Below are 17644 nucleotides of genomic sequence, written 5' to 3' on the forward strand. Positions count from 1 at the left end.
ATGCACAAACATATATACCGTATATGTACTCATACTTATACGACTTCTATTCGTGCATTGTTAATAAATTCTATTGTAAGGATATAAAAAAGAATTAGTTTAGTATATCCAACATATTTTGTATGCATACACAATTGTGTTTTCATTTAAAAAAAAAAAAAAAAAATTATATTATTGTGCAACCATCTGTTAACTTAAATGAGTATGCAAAAAAGAAGTATAATAACTGGAATTTCTTTTTATTATTTTTTCCTTTATTCACTGTTTTTTTTTGAAATATTTTTAAGAAAAACAGTTAAAGCAATGGATTCGGAAAAAAAGCCAGCAACGGTAGGGGAGAAGGTACAGGTTAATATTTGCAAACTTGTGTAGAATAGTTATACGCTATAAGCATATATATATGAACATGTGATTAAATGTAACTCACTACTTGTGTTCTTATCCTTGCTTACGTAACACCCTGTACATGTTTGTATGTATATATATATATATATATATATGCGCAGATTTGATCCGTGCATAAGTTTTATTATATACGAGATAAAGCGAATCTTTTTATTACATGTTATGCGCTGCTTATTTTATTAAGTGCCTATTGTGCATTATAAATGCATGTTACATCAACGTCATTTATTTATTTATATATTTATTTATTTATTTATTTATATATTTATTTATGTATGTATGTACAATTATGTATACATTGTTCTTGTGCTTTTATAAAAGTGTGTCATGCTTTTGCAGTACGTTTTGTTACACATACTCTGTTTTTTTTTTTTTAATTATGTTCATAATTATGCTTATCTTTGTGCCCATGTTTATTATATTATAATATTATAATATTATTATATTATTAAATTATTAAATTATTATATTTTTTTTTTTTTTTTTTGTATAGCCGCCCCCAGTGCTGTGCGAGAACAATTGCGGGTTCTATGGAAATCCAGCGAACAACAATTTATGCTCAAAGTGTTTTAGGGAATCAGAAGAAAAAAAAAAAAAAGAGTTGGCTAATATGGAAAAAATAAGTGAATATATTGATCCAAATTATACAGAGGGAAAAGGAAAAGGTAAGGGGAAATCAAGTAAGGGAAAGAAGGAAAAAACGGGAGATGATGAAACACAAGAGAAAATGCAAATACAAAGAGATATGGTGAGTCATGATAATAATACAGGTATTAATAATAATAAAACAAGCGTTAAAGATGATAATGTTAATTCAAGTATTAAAAATGAGAATGACAATAATACTATTGCGAAAAGTAATAGTAATGATAGTTGTAATACTAACACTAATACCAAAAGTAGTACTAACCCCAGTAGTAATAGCAGTATCAGTGCGCTTGGTGAAAAAAATACTGAGAACAAACCGTCTACCAGTGGTAGTAATACTGCAGGCACAACCGAGAATAAAACAAAGTGCTTTTTATGTAATAAACGAATTGGATTATTAGGTATAAAATGTAGATGTGAACATTATTTTTGCGCACTTCATCGATATGCTGATACACATAACTGTACATTCGATTATAAGAAATATTATAAAGACCAGTTAATGAAAAATAATGTTAAAGTTGTAGCAGACAAGGTGAAAAAAATATAAATTCTCAAATTGGCATAGCGCGCAACCCCCACTCCCTCCCCACCTAACACGTGAAAAACCTACGTATTGTATATATATACATATATATATATATATAATATATATATATTATATATTATATATATATATATATATGTATATATACATAATATATGGACGTATGTACAATGCATAAATGCGTACATATGTACATGCATATATATATACTGTATATATGCATAAGCGTCTGCATATTCCTGCACAATTTTAAAATTAATTTTTTAAATGTTAATAAATAATACGTTTATATTTATGTGTGTGTGTGTGTGTGTGTATACGTTAATACCACCTACATTATTTTTACGTCAATTTTATGTAATTATATATATTTTTTTTTTTTTTTTGCATTATTTTTAAAAAAAGAAATATATATACGCGAATATACGCAATTATTTACATTTGCACAAATGTATACGTATATATATATATATATGTGCATATTCATGTTCATTCCAAATTATGATTTGTTTTTTTTTATCGTTATGTCTATATTATATTGCCAGGCCAACAATTATTATCATATAAACACCTTAAAATTTTAGTGCCCTACACATTTAGTATATATATACCTCTCTATAATCGCATAATATTTTCCTATTTGTAATTATGTGAATATATCATTATATTTTTTGTTAAATTTTACATTCATAAGATTTATTAAAGTTAATTTTATTATGTTTTATTATTCTTTACTATGTTCTTTTATGTTTTATTAACTTTTTATTTTATTTTTTTTCATACCTTGAGCATTTCCAATTATTGCCTTTTCCCCCTACAAAGAACCTACTTTCGTTATATATATATATATATATATATATATGTGCGTGTGTGTGTTGTATATTTTTATGGCCATTTTTTATATCTACCCATATATATTATGTATAAATATATACATATGTATTACGTATGTATATGTATATTTATATGTATATATATATATATATATATATATGCATATGTAGTAAAAGAAGTATATATTATATATATATATGTTATTAGATAATTTTACCATTTTTGATTATTCATTTTTGAAGTGAAAAAAAAAAAAAAAAAAAGAACAATCCTTATAAACTATTTAAATAATTAAAATAAAATAAACACATTTTTGTTTTTTCTTTTTTTTTTATTCTCTTTTATTTTCTCTATTTTCTCGATTTTTTTTTTTTTTTTTATGCTTTTTTAATTTCTTTATATTATTTATTTCTTTTTAATTTTTAAAATTTATATTATCTTCCATGCTGGTAATTTTTGTAATAATGATAGACTAAGTCCGTATGCCAAGTGTGTATGTGTATGTATAAAATATATACACACAAGTATATTTTATATATTTTCCTTTAACTTAATAATTTCCATTTGAGTATAATAAATACAGGTTTTTTACTTTGCACTAAACTCATACATTTATTAGATCGTGTATGTGTGTACATGTACAAATAAGCACATAATACTCTTATGTGTATGCTTTGCTAAAAAGATACAATTTTTTGGTTCATTTATGGAAGTATTTCCATTGATACCCAGGAAAAGAATGTGGGTCGTGGGTTGCAGGTATAAATGCAGTTGTTAAGGCTTATGTATAAATATGTACAAACATATATATATATATATATATATATATATATAAGAATTAAACGGTAAAACGTATATTATATTGTTCCTATTAGTTTGTCAGATATGAGAGACCCTTATCGTATCACGGTTGTTTTTGGTTTTCCATTTTGCGTATGTAACTAGTCCACTAGTTATCGTGCTACTACTTTACTAACGATAGAGCACTAAACGTTTGTACATAAATGTATCTGCATATGTATATGTGTGTGTGTTTGTACTATACGGTATTGCAAAACTGTGTGTTACATATCTGAGGTCGCTATTCATCTGAATTGCACACACGTGCATATATATACGCTCATTTGGGGATCATCAAAAAAAATGCATAATCAAAAAAAAAAAAGCTGTGATATGTTTCGTTATACGTTATAGGTTATATGTTATACTTTTTTTTTATTTCCTTTCTTTTTTTTCTTTTTGCCCCCTTTTCGCGTATGAGCATGGATTGGTAAATGGACGGAAATGGAACTTATACATTGACTATGATTTCTCTTTCCTGCACATCCTCTACGTGCACTTTGTACAACAAATAGACAAATTGGGAGTGATATTAGAGAGAAGATTATATATATTGGGTTTTGTTGTTATCGATATTAAAAAAAAAAAAATTAATAAATACACAGATACGTAAATGGATAAATGAATTAATAGCTAAATGAATTAGTACTAAATATATTAGTACTAAATATATTAATGCTAAATATATTAATGCTAAATATATTAATGCTAAATATATTAATGCTAAATATATTAATGCTAAATATATTAATGCTAAATGCATGAACAATATATAAATGAATAGCTTAATATATGGATAAATGAATAGACAAAATGAATAGTATATTATTCATATAATAATAAGTAATAAGGAATTATGTGATACCGGTAAAAGAAACTAACGAAAAAAAAAAATTAAACAAACACGTTCATAAATGAAAATGTAAATTAATTTTTTAAAATATTAATTCTTTTGTAATTATGAATAATACAGTTATAAAACTATTTAACAATGAAAAGGGGCAATAATATAATAACGACACAACAATAACAACAATAATAATACTAACTGTAATATATGTATATATATATAAACACATATACATACATATACATACACATGCTTATACGTACACATGCATATACGTACACATGCATATACGCACACATGCATATACGTACACATGCATATACATACACAAATTAATAATTTTTTTTTTTTTTTTTTTTTTTTTTGCAGTATTCTTTTATGTATACAAAAAGCTACTTATAACTAAGTTATGAATATTTTGAATACACATTTATTACTGTACACGATATCCAAAAATAGGCCCAACGTAATATATGTATATATATATATATATGTGGGAGCTGACCACATACCAAAATTATAACGAACGTTTGGTCATGCTACCACAAGCTAGAGGGGCTTCTACACGTTTAAACTACTTCTGTTTACTGTTCCTATTCTATTCCATTTATATTGCTTACTCAATTAGTCTTTGTGAAAAGAAAGCAAAAATAATTAAAACCGTGTAAAGGACTTTTCTCAACAATGGAAAGGGAGCCTTATATTACAATTTGGACAGGAAAAAAAAGGAGGCTACTTCAAATACATAGACACGTATGCACAAGTATACCCATGTATACACACAGAACATATGTACACGTAGTACCCTATTTTTCTTTACAAGTTCGTCTAAACATCTTGCACAGATAAGTTCTCAACAGCACCACCACCATTAACAATATTAATATCTTTTCTTTTTTTTTTTTTTTCATATTCCTCTTTATTATCCTTAATAAAAATAGCTGTTTCGATAAACTCCTTCAATGAATTGAAATATTCTCCATGATCACTTATAATAATGTTATTATGCGTTCCGTCTTTTGAAATAAATAAATACTTATGCTTACTTGGGCATGTCTGTATTGGGATAGGATGGGTGGGAAATGGAAAATAATAATATGTACAGTGAACACAATAAAAAGTAAACATTGCACACACAATAAAGGTCAACTATGTACGCGTTATTGGGTATATTAATAAAACATTCATGTAACTGCATATATAATTATGTATAAATGTAGGTGGTGCAAGTCTTTGGGGTATTTCAGATCAAACGGGCTGATACATACGAGTGATAGTATACGAAAAAAGAAAATGATATAGGGAGAAGACAAAAGGAAATACACTAATGAAATAAAAAAGACGGGAAAAAAAAAATGCTACAATAAATTTACCTCGTACAATGTTTGCGTGTGCCTAGGTGAAATAGTTTCGTCCTGAAATGAGTGAAGCATTAAAAAAAAAAAAAATATATATATATATGTATGTATATATATGTATATATATGTATGTATATATATGTATATATATATATGTATATATATATGTATATATATGTATGCACGTATGCATGCGCGTTTTCCCCATGCACTACATTACATGTCATAATGTACATTATACTATTTTAGGACTGCATTTTTTTTTTTTTTTTTTTTTGCTTTTATTTTTGGATCTCTTTTCTTTTTATTTTGCTAACCTTGGCAGAAATAGTAAACAAGACTGGAGAACGAATTTTCTTTATTTTTTTTTCGTTGTCCATTTTCGTTCTAATAAGGAAGTCATAACATACAAGAAAAAAATACAAGAACGGCTTTTTTTCACGTGCCATTTTTTTCATGCTTAAAAATGTGTTCTGAACGATCAATCCGTATATCTGCGGAGGGAGGGGGGATTAGGAGCAAGTTAACGTAACATATAAATATAAATATATATATATATATATATATATATATATATATATCAGTACACATGTATACATACGTAAATACATGCACATATACAGGTTGCAGACACATAATTATGCGCAAAATGTAATATTAGTGTAATATTAGAAATGTGTTTTCAAAATGAAAATGCACTTACGTCTTTCTGATTTTTCAATGCCGCTTCGATAGCCACTGCTCCGCCCATGGAACTACACAAACGGGGAAAAAAAAAAAAAATTTAATTAATTCATATATTTGCACATATACTGTATGAATACAACATATAACTATGCACACGCAAAAACATACATAAGACATACACTTATATGCACACAATTATCCACGCAAATGAGTTTTATGTATACAAAAATACTCTCGTTTGTTGCACTATAAATATGCGGTTCCCACAAGATGGATAAAGACAGGAAGGGGGAGAGGGGAGCCATGAAAATAATTGTTGAGATAAAGTTATTACCTGCCGAATACAATTATTTTTCTTGATTTGTCTTGTTTTAAATAGTTTAAGTAAACATTTGCGTCTTTATAAAAATATTCCTCTGATGGCTCTTCGTCATTTGTTCCGCAGCTTTGGGGGAAGGAAAAAAAAAAAAAAAAAAAAAGAATTACACATATAAATATGTACATTTATATTTATGTATAGATATGTAGACATACACACGTACATACTTATGAATGCGCACTCTAAATCGCATATCCTTTTTGTGTTATTTATTATTATGTATTGTATTATTATTATTATTAAGTATTGTATTATTATTATTATTAAGTATTGTATTATTATTATTATTATTATTATTATTATTATTATTATGTATTGTATTATTATTATTATTATTATTAAGTATTGTATTACTATTATTATTAAGTATAGTATTATTATTATTATTATGTATTGTATTATTATTATTTTATTATTTTTTTTTTTTTACCCCCTGTTTGTGCAGGAGAAAATGTTTACATCCACTTTATCGACGATGCGATCGAAAAGGTCAACGTACAATTCTAGGTCTACAAATAAACAAGAGTTTTGTAAATATTTGGGACGGAGGTCTTATTATACATTCATGGGAATACGTAAAGAAGCATACCACATGCTGTAATTGAGCACATGTAAACATACATATATATAAGAATAAACCATATATAGAATGATGTATAACTCGAGCAACATTATTTGCAAACGAATATTTCTCAACACATACATCCTCCATTCCCAAGGAAGTATAAAAGTATGGGTTTTTTCTCGTGGTCTGGTGCCTTTACATACCAACTGGGAGCACAAAAAAAAGGAAAGTAAAAAATGATGTTGTAACGATATGAAGTTTGTTTTTTTGTTTTTTTGTTTTTTCGTTCTGTTTAATTTTCCTCCTTTTTTTTTTTTTTTTTTTTTTTTTTCATGTCTTTTTTCGCATTTACCATTGATGTGTATATCCATCTTCGGTTTTTACCAAAACTTCTTCGTAATTATTGCCTGATGGGGGAGGGGTGCAAATAAAAAATAAAAAAAAGAAAAGAAAATATTAAAAATAATAATTATAAAAAAAAAAAGAAAAGAAAAGAAAATATTAAAAATAATAATTATAAAAAAAAAAAAGCTCAAAAGGGAGATTTACAAAAATGCAGTGGATGGATTACCTGGTTTTTGTGCTACGGCAGGGTCATACTCTATATAGGGGAAGGGAACAGAAAAAAAAGAAAAAATTGAAATTAAAACAGAATCAAAATATATGTTACAGTTATATAATATATTTTCTTTATCATTCCTAAGCATCTTTTATGCCATTTGTTTTTTTCTATCATTTGGTTTGGGGAACTATTCGTCTAGCATAATATTTTTCCATGCCATGGATCTGTCTCGATTTTGTTCTTTCCCTTGTTGATTAAAACTTACTATCTTTTGCAAATATAATATCATCCTGAACCAAGTACATGTAGCCTAATAAGAAGAAGTGTGTTTGTCATGTAGTTCGCTACTGCACACACTGGTAAAATTGACTTTTTTTTTTTTTTTTTTTTCATTTTTTCGCTTTTCAATTTATATATTTTTCCATATTTTCGATTTTTAATTTATCGAATTTTCGGCATGCATATTTCCTTACTGTTTAAGGCTACAACAAAGAGGAGTACACCACAGAGAGAAAACAAAAAAACTTTAACAATTAGCATTTTATAAAGATGAAAATTAATATGTATATGTATGTATATGTATGTATGTATATGTACGTATTACATACGTATGTATGTATTACATATGTATGTATGTATGTTTATACGTATGCACGTATTACATATGTATATATATATATATATAGGACAACTACTTTTCATAACAAGTCAGTGCTTATCCGCACGCAATATTGGACTGTATATATCTGAATTGAGAAAAAAAAGGAAGCAATTATAATCCTTTCCCCTTTTTCGTAAATATTCTCTTACACAAGCAACTTATTTCAAAAATTTAATTATTTTGCATTATATTACACAATTTTATTTTGTTATGTTTATTTTGTTATATTTATTTTGTTATATTTATTTTGTTATATTTATTTTGTTATATTTGTTTGTTTTTTTTTTTTTAATTCATTTTATGTAGTAATTTTTTTTCTTTTTTTTATCTCAATTTTTAAGATGTTAATTGCAGAAAAAGCAGAAAAAAGAAAAAAAAGCATAATTATTGTATATGTAAAAATGTATATAAGCACCTATATGAACATATATACACATTGCATGCATAAAATGAATATAATAATAATTATATAGGTATAATACATATCTATATATATTAATATGTATGTGTATATGAGACTATGTATGTGTATGTGCTCTTATGTATGTATACATGTATGATATACTATTTACAACTGGTGCGGGAGGGTAGTATTTTCTTTAAAAAAAAAAGGATATGTTGTACCTTCCGTTAACAAGAAAAATAAAAAAATTATAAAATTATAAAATAAAAAAATTAAAAAATAAAAAAAAAGATAAATAAAATAAAAGCGGCAAAATAGAGAATATAATAAAAAGGACCAAATAAATTGTAGGACGCAAAAGAAAGTAAAAAAAAAAAAAAAAAAGGCTATCAAAGGAACAATATAAAAAATGCTTTACGATAAATGTATATAAGTTTACATATATATTATTATATGCACATGTATATATTTAATGCTTATATTTTTGTATATATATATATATATATATATGTATATATTTACATATATATTTACATATCTGAGAATATTTGTAATGCTTATTCTTTACTGATACATATTTATAAGCATGCACATTTTCGTTAAAATTGAGAAAAGGTCTAAAAGAACACATATGAATATATGGGCACTTTTAAGTACGTAAATATAATATATATAAATATTTATATAATAAGTATACATCCATATGTATATATATTTTTCTCTTAACGTTTAATTGGAGCTTGATAGCAATATTAAAAACTTGAAAAAGGAGTATTCAAAAAAAAAAAAAAAAAAAAAAAAAAAAGAGTATTTTTTCTGTTTGTTTTGTGTGTTACATTCTTTTGTTTTTTACTCCTTTATTTTGCACTCTTGATCATTAATATAAATTTTATAAAAAGGGTAAAGCAAAAATAAAAAAAAAAAAAAAATTTAATAATTCAATAATTTAATAACTGAATTGAATAACTGAATTGAATAACTGAGTTGAATAACTGAATATCTTAATAACTGAATTGAATAACTGAAATGAATAACTGAAATGAATAACTGAATTGAATAATAGAAATGTTGAATAATTGAAATATTGAATAATTGAAATATTGAATAATTGAAATATTGAAAAATTAAAAAAATTGAAAAATTAAAAAAATTGATAATGTGAACATATGAAAATTTGATAGGTGAAAAAAGAAGTTTAACTTAAAAATAGGACATCAACGGGAATACATTTTTATTTCATATCGACTGCGTTTAATGCATCCTGAAGGGGAAAAAATAGGAAAAAAAAAAAAAAAAAAAAAAAAGTAAAAAAATGAAAAATGAAAAATGAAAAATGAAAAATGAAAAAATGAAAAAATGAAAAAATGAAAAAATAGGAAAAATATCAAATGTAATTATTTGTTCTACCAACTGTTCACAACTCGAGTTGTAAAAAAAAAAAAAAAAATCGTAAGAATTATAGATACAACACAATAATGTAAACATTATAAACAAATTCGTAACTTAACATACAAACAACAATAACAAATATATATATGTTCAATTCTTATTCTTTCGAGCAAAATAAAATAATCAAACGATAGAACATTACCTTTATCAAAGCACTTTGTAGCAAATCGCTGTTTCCGCCAAAAGCTTGATCAAGATGTAATTTTGCTTTACAGCACTGTGAGACATGGGTAAAATAAAATAAATAAATAAATAAATAAATAAAAAATAAATATATAAAAAATAAATAATATATAAAAAATAAATATATAAAAAATAAATATATAAAAAATAAATAATAAATAAATAAAAAATATATAAAAAATAAATAATAAATAAATAAAAAATATATAAAAAATAAATAATAAATAAATAAAAAATATATAAAAAATAAATATATAAAAAATAAATATATAAAAAATAAATATATAAAAAATAAATAAATAAAGGAAACGATAAGATAACATGATACGATGGCGCGATAGCATTACATGGTAAGAACAAAATAGCAATAATTACAAAGTGCAATAACTTCGTTAATTAAATGTACATTATGAAAATAAAAGGAAAAGATAACAATATACATGCCTTAACCACGCCATCAAACCAACGAAGAGAAGCCATATATGAAAGCAAAAAAAAAAAAAATTGCAATTTTTGGTAATAACCTTCAGTATGCTCTCTTCGATGGTGTTCTTGCAGCACAACCTGTATATGTAAACTTCGTTTTTCTGGCCTGAAGAATGCGAAGAAGATATGGTTATATCCAATGCCTTTCAACGTACGTGGGTAATGCCTATGCACTTGAGCTAATTAACTCACAATGAAATACATATATTATAAATCAAACAAACACAATATGCACTGTTTGCTTTACCCAGCCTGTGGACTCTATCCTCCGCTTGTCTATCGTTGTGTGGATTCCAGTCCTACGAAGGAGAAAAACGACAGTGATAGTGATGACAGAGATATGGAAAACATGAAAAACATGAAAAACATGAAAAACAAGAAAAACATGAAAAACATGAAAAACATGATAAACAAGAAAAACAAGAAAAACGAGAAAAACGAGAAAAACAAGAAAAACGAGAAAAACAAGAAAAACAAGAAAAAATAAAAAAAGAATATTACATGAAAAATGTAAAACATAACATGAACAATATAAAATATAACACGAAAAATGTAAATTAAAACACAAGCATAATCATGTTCATTTATTATTTTTTTTTTTTTTTTTTTTTTTTGCTATTCCCCTTGGCTTCTTCCTTTTTTGCTTCGCGCTTGCTCCTTACCTGATCCATGAGAATAACGTGGTTGGCGGCAATCAAGTTGAGGCCTACGCCCCCGGCCTTGGTAGACAGCAAAAAGATAAAAACATTTTCGCTTTTTGAAAAACGCTTTATAATTTTTTGTCTTTCAATAGTATTAGTTGAACCATCCAGTCTAACATAGATTTGATTTCTCGTCTTATTATCAGATGTAAAAGACGTCGATGTTGTAGTTGAAGAAAAACAACAATCCTTTTCTTCACTTTTGTTATAATCGTTATTTAGATCTTTGTTTTTAATGGAATTTTCTTTCTCTTCCGTATTGTCCAAGTCCTCCGCTATTAACAATCCTCCTTCTGTTACTCCATCTTGGGCTGCTCCATCTCCCGCCCTCTCCACAGCTTTACTACCTTCACCAGGCTCGTTCTTGCTAACACTCTGCGTACTCCTCAAGCATTGCAAATGATTTTTGAAATCTTGTTCATCATAAATAAACTCATATAGTAAAGCCTCTTCAATTATGTCAAGGAAGGTGGTAAACTGCGAGAAGATTAACACTTTTTCTCTTTTTTGTCTTATTTCTCTAATAAGACAAATCATATGATGAATTTTGGTACTATTTAAAATATGCTCCTTTGCTATTAAATATTTATTTAAATTTGTATCTCCTTGTGATATTAAATGTTTAATAGATAAATGGATATCAAAATCTGATATTTTCATAAATTCATTTTCTACTGTTTTTAAATCTAAATCTATATATTGATCTGTGTTGTTATAAAAATATTTGGATATATTTTTTATGTCTTCTACTGAGTAGTAATATTTATGTAATAATGGATGATTACATATTCGGCGAAGAATAAATATAGAGGCGTTAATCATCTTTCCACGCACTTCTTTACCAGCTGTGGTAAGACCTTCTTGCACTAATTCATCGTCTCTCTTATTAATAATTATATTACTTTCCTTGTTTTCCTCCTCCTCTGCTCGTTCGATGTTTATTGTTTCCTCGTCTATCTTGTCATCATCATCGTCATCATCGTCATCATCGTCAACGTCGTTCCCCATATCATTATTTCCGATATGATCCATGCTGCTTATATCGTTCTTGCCAATATCATCCCCGCTAACACTATTTCCCTTTTCCGGACCGTTGTTACATGAATCGGCTTCATTAATAGACTGCTTCTTAACTACCACATCGATGCTAAGTGCTTCTTTATTGCCTGTTCCATCCACCAATCCTTTATCCCCCTTATGAGTTCCTTTCTTCTCCAGAATGGTGCTTATCCTTTCCAGTTCACTTTTACTTGAATGCTTTTGTAAAAACTCAAGATGCTTGTGCGTATGTTGTAGTTTTGAAAATATTTCATCTTTATATAAATTCATTTGTGTACAGTTTAATGATAACTTTATAATAACACTATGTTTTTTAGGCATATCAATGAAAACATGTTTTTTCGACCTTCTCAAAATATATGGCTCTATAATAAGTTGCAATAAAATTATTTCCTTATTCTTCAACTCCACATGCTTTACATCGTTTCTTATAATTTCGATTAAATAATTTTTTATAATATTGCTCGTCTCTTCTGTCAGGTATACACCTGCATCGCTTCCCCTGTCGTCCACCTGCTTTTCCGCATATTGCGCATTCACTGTACTTCCCCTATCTCGCTCCGACTTTATATCATATATATCAAATAGTTTGCCGCTCCGCAGTGGAGTGCTTTCGGATATGGCCTGCTCCTCTCCGTCCTTCTTATTCACAGTATCTTGATACATTTTTACAAATGCACTCAAGGCATTATTTATATTTTCTTCCGTAAATATATCTGGCATTAGAAACAAAAGTAGATTCATCAATTCTTGTGTCTTGTTTTGTATAGGTGACCCTGTTAATAATATTTTATTATTAAAAACAATTTTTTTTTGTAATTTTTTATATATTAAAGAATTTTTATTTTTCAAAAAGTGGGCTTCATCAAATATTAGATAATCATATTTTTTTATTTGTCGAAAATAGGAAACATCATTCTTACCTATAAGCATATTAATACTAGTAACAATTAAATGTATATTATTTGTCTTATTTGTAAAAATATCATATGCTAAATATTTCCTCTCATTCTGACTTCCATAATATATTATTTTATGATTTCTTAAATAAGGACACCACATATTTATTTCATTATTCCAATTTTTTAACAAACTAGTTGGTGCTACAATAATCGTTTTATTTTGTAATTCTCCTGTCCTGTACATGTAATCTAAAAATACACAAGTCTGTGCTGTTTTTCCTAATCCCATTTCATCAGCTAAGATTCCATTTTTTTTTTCTTTATATAATATATATAACCAAAAAACACCACATTTTTGATAATTCTTTAACTTATGAAACGTATCAACATGTTTTTCAAAATCTTCAAAATTTGCATCATAATTGCTTATTCGGAAAGACCCTTTTACAAATTCTTTTATTATATCTTGTCTTTTCTCTCTTTCATTGGCTGTAAAATATTCAATAATTTTATTTTTTATCTTTATAGATATAAATATGCACTCAAATAACACCTTTAAGTTATTCTTATATTCCTCAATTTCTTTTTCATTCGATGTTATAAGATCATTCTCCTTCAAATACGAAGAGACCTGACTTTCTCCATCATACTCCTTTTTGAGTGTGTCCTCCTTCGCTTCATTTCGTCCACTCATTCTGCTCATTCCGCTAATTCCGTTTAGCCCATTTAACTCTGTTTTTTCTCCTTTTATTTCACTATTTCTTTTCTTGTTATTCTTGAAGCCTCCTTCCTTCTCATTTTCCGCTACACTGTTCGAGCTGTCCAGTACTCTTCTCAATTTTTTTTTTTTTTCTTTTTCAAAACACGCTCGTCGCTTTTCTTTTCCTCTGCTTCGTCCAGCTTCTCTTTATACACATATTTGTCGAAATCAAATAAGTTGTTCGTTAATTTTCTTTTTCTCAACGGGTCAACGAATTCGAAAACGTCCATTTTGGCTCGTTCTGCTTCGTTTTATCTTTTTCCTTTATTTTTCCTCGTTTTTCCGCGTTCTACTTCGTTTAATTGTTTTGCTTTAGTTTGCTACACTTTTCCTCGTTTTTCTTTTACTTTTTTAATTTACTTTTCCTCGTTTTATCACTTTGTATATTTTTTTTTTTTTTTTTCCTTAACATGTCAGAAAAAAGCGGATCTCCTTACGCTTTAACCTGGTAACTTGCTCAATTTTAGCTATTTTTTTCGTCACTTTTTTCCAATTTTCTCGAATTACTCCAAAAAAAAAAAAAAAAAAAGAAAAGAAAAAATTTAACCATTAGACAGTTCACAAAATGTGTGCAAAAAAAAATTTCGTGGATGATAAAATAACCAGTGTTCAAAAATAGTACAGCTTGAACATAAAAATAAATGGTAATATGTCCCTTTAATAAACGTTATAAAAAACGGTAAAAGGTGTGGCGAAATAATAAAATAAAGAAAAAAAAAAAAAAAAAAACAGATTAACATAAAATACACCAAGGTAAATGCACACACACTGATGAATAATATGAACAGTTCATAAAAAAAAAATATATATATATAATAAAAAAGCTGAACAATTCAAAAAAAAACTGAGTAATTCAAAAAAAAACTGAGTAATTCAAAAAAAAAATTGATAATTTTGTAAAAAAGGGATATATTCTTAAAAAAAGGATAAATGCGTAAAAAATTGATATATCCATAAAAAATGAGTAAACCATAAAATGGTGAATAATTCATAAAAAAATGAACGAACCATAAAAAAGGAATAGGCGATTCAATTGCAAGCCATTAAGCATAACTCGACGAGATTAAGATTTGTATATCCTCTCTTCATTAAAAGAGGAAATGGGAATACCAAAAAGTATAATACCAAAAATAAACAAAATGCAATTTTTAAAACAACAAAAAAAGGAGTAGTATATATATGTGTACATAAACATTATGGGAATATTGCGCACTTATTGCTGAACATATCGTAATATTACATAAAGGTCATATATACATATATGTACGTATGAAAGTATATACGTATGTAAGTATATACGTATGTATAAATGTATGTATATACGTATATATGTATGTATGTATATAAGTATATATGTATGTATGTATATAAGTTTATATATATGTATATAAGTATATATATATGTATATAAGTATATATGCATATATATGTATACGTATGTATATGAAAAAAGGTAATTAGCAATAAACTGAAAAAAAGTAAAAAGCGCAAGTAAGAACTGTTCGAAAAAAAAAGAAAAAAGAGAAAAAAAGGAATTAATAAAAGATTGCTGAATAAGGCCCGTTCATTCTTAGTATATTAAGTCATTTTTAAAGCGTACACTGAAATACACATTTTTTAAAATGAATATATTAGTTTAGATGAGCGAAAAAGTAAACGCAAAAATGAGCTGTGTTATAAGAGATATATGTACATAAATGTGTGTACATATTTGTCCGTGAGCAATGTAGCGATATATATATATATACACATTATATACTAATCTATGCATATCGTACACATATAAATATATATATACTATATATATATATATATATATGTTTTTACATATATAAACACATATACATAATATATGTATATATAAAACTAACGAAGCCTCTCACATCCTCTAGCTCATTTACAATTTTATTTTAACTAAAACTGTTCTACTTTTTAATTCACTAAATCTTTAAAATTTTTGTGGATGGTGCTTTTAAAAATATTATTTTCTTAATACGAAAAAAGAAAGGGAAATTATTTCTACATACATGCATACCAATGTACATATATGCACGTGTAGTAATAAAAAAAAGTATTTTTATAATTCGTAGTGAATATGAAAAAAAATTGTGGAAAAAAATGTTTCTTACATATATTTATATTTTTAAATATAATAGCTTTAACTATTTTTGAAATGTAAAATAAATATCATAATAATAATTTCTGCTATTATATTTCCTCGTTGTATTGAAGTTCTATTTTTATTTATTTTACACATTGACTTGTTCCACGCGTAGCAAATAAAATAGAAAAAACAATAATTTAACGTAATAATAAAAAAAAAGTAAAAGAAAATTAATTTTTTTTAGTTCATAGCCTTTAATTCTTTTTTATTAAAATTTAAGTATTTTTACTTGAATTTAAAATATATACCTTTATTTTTAAAAAGTTCAAAATATTGGCTAAGCAACTGGACTTGCTATAAAATCATCTTTTACGATGATCTATTGCTTCGTATGGTATTATATTTATACATGTATAATAAGTATAATACGTATAATATTATATGATACATTTACATCATATGAACATGAATAAAAAAATTTTACTACATATATGTAATATATAAATATATTTGAGAATAAAATGCATACAAATGATTTAATTTTTATATATACGAATGTAGTAATACATATATATTACATTTTATTTTATATTTTTTTTTTTTTGCAGTTAAATGTAACTTAATAAGAATTACTTTTTAAGAACAAACGCTTGACTATATTTTTATTTATAAAAAAAAAAAAATAAATAAGTTATACTTCAAAAATAATTGTATTAAAAAAATGTAGTTTTTATTATACTTTTTTACATAAAGGTTTATACTAAAAAAGTAAAAATATTCAGAATTTAGAATTTTTTCCAAGTAATATATTCATTTAATTATTAATCGTTCCATTAAAAAAAGAGGGAAACATAATTTAAAGTTTTTTATGTTTTATATAAGAGAAAATGTTTTTAATTTTTTTGATATACTAAATTTTTTTTTTTTTTTCTATACATTATATATATATGTATATATATATATAGTATACATAATTATACTCTTAAAGAAAAACGAATTTTAAGGCATCATTATTTTTTATTTAAAAAATATTAAAAGACAAATATTCTGTTAACTTGATAACGCTAATATAAGAGCAAAGTTAAATATAAGTATAAACGCGGGTATGTGCATATAAATATATATATATATATATATATGTACATAGGCATGTATATATACATATTAACATATGCTAATGGAAAGACTGAGAAAAAGGAAGATTTAATAATTAACGATAATTTTTATAAGCTGATAATCTAAAATTTTCCAAAGCATAAGC

At 25.7% G+C, this 17644-nt stretch overlaps 3 protein-coding genes across 3 annotated transcripts; 1 reads left to right on the top strand and 2 right to left on the bottom strand.

The window, feature by feature from the left end:
- Positions 1–303: 303 nt before the first annotated feature.
- MKS88_001464 (zinc finger protein) lies at positions 304–1603 on the top strand (the record flags this gene model as incomplete). Its single annotated transcript, XM_067214390.1, has 2 exons — positions 304–330; positions 899–1603. 2 exons carry the CDS (start codon positions 304–306, stop codon positions 1601–1603), a joined length of 732 nt encoding a protein of 243 aa, XP_067074830.1.
- A 3349-nt stretch (positions 1604–4952) lies between these two features.
- MKS88_001465 (BEM46-like protein) lies at positions 4953–7980 on the bottom strand (the record flags this gene model as incomplete). Its single annotated transcript, XM_067214391.1, has 10 exons — positions 4953–5180; positions 5498–5539; positions 5800–5976; positions 6186–6237; positions 6504–6614; positions 6979–7057; positions 7252–7319; positions 7466–7520; positions 7685–7714; positions 7941–7980. 10 exons carry the CDS (start codon positions 7978–7980, stop codon positions 4953–4955), a joined length of 882 nt encoding a protein of 293 aa, XP_067074831.1.
- A 1990-nt stretch (positions 7981–9970) lies between these two features.
- MKS88_001466 (DNA helicase) lies at positions 9971–14691 on the bottom strand (the record flags this gene model as incomplete). The annotated part of the gene is made up of 6 exons (XM_067214392.1): positions 9971–10000; positions 10331–10405; positions 10896–10963; positions 11105–11156; positions 11520–14424; positions 14627–14691. 6 exons carry the CDS (start codon positions 14689–14691, stop codon positions 9971–9973), a joined length of 3195 nt encoding a protein of 1064 aa, XP_067074832.1.
- Positions 14692–17644: the final 2953 nt, after the last annotated feature.

This window comes from Plasmodium brasilianum, chromosome 5 (assembly GCF_023973825.1).
Source record: "Plasmodium brasilianum strain Bolivian I chromosome 5, whole genome shotgun sequence".
Taxonomy (NCBI): domain Eukaryota; phylum Apicomplexa; class Aconoidasida; order Haemosporida; family Plasmodiidae; genus Plasmodium; species Plasmodium brasilianum.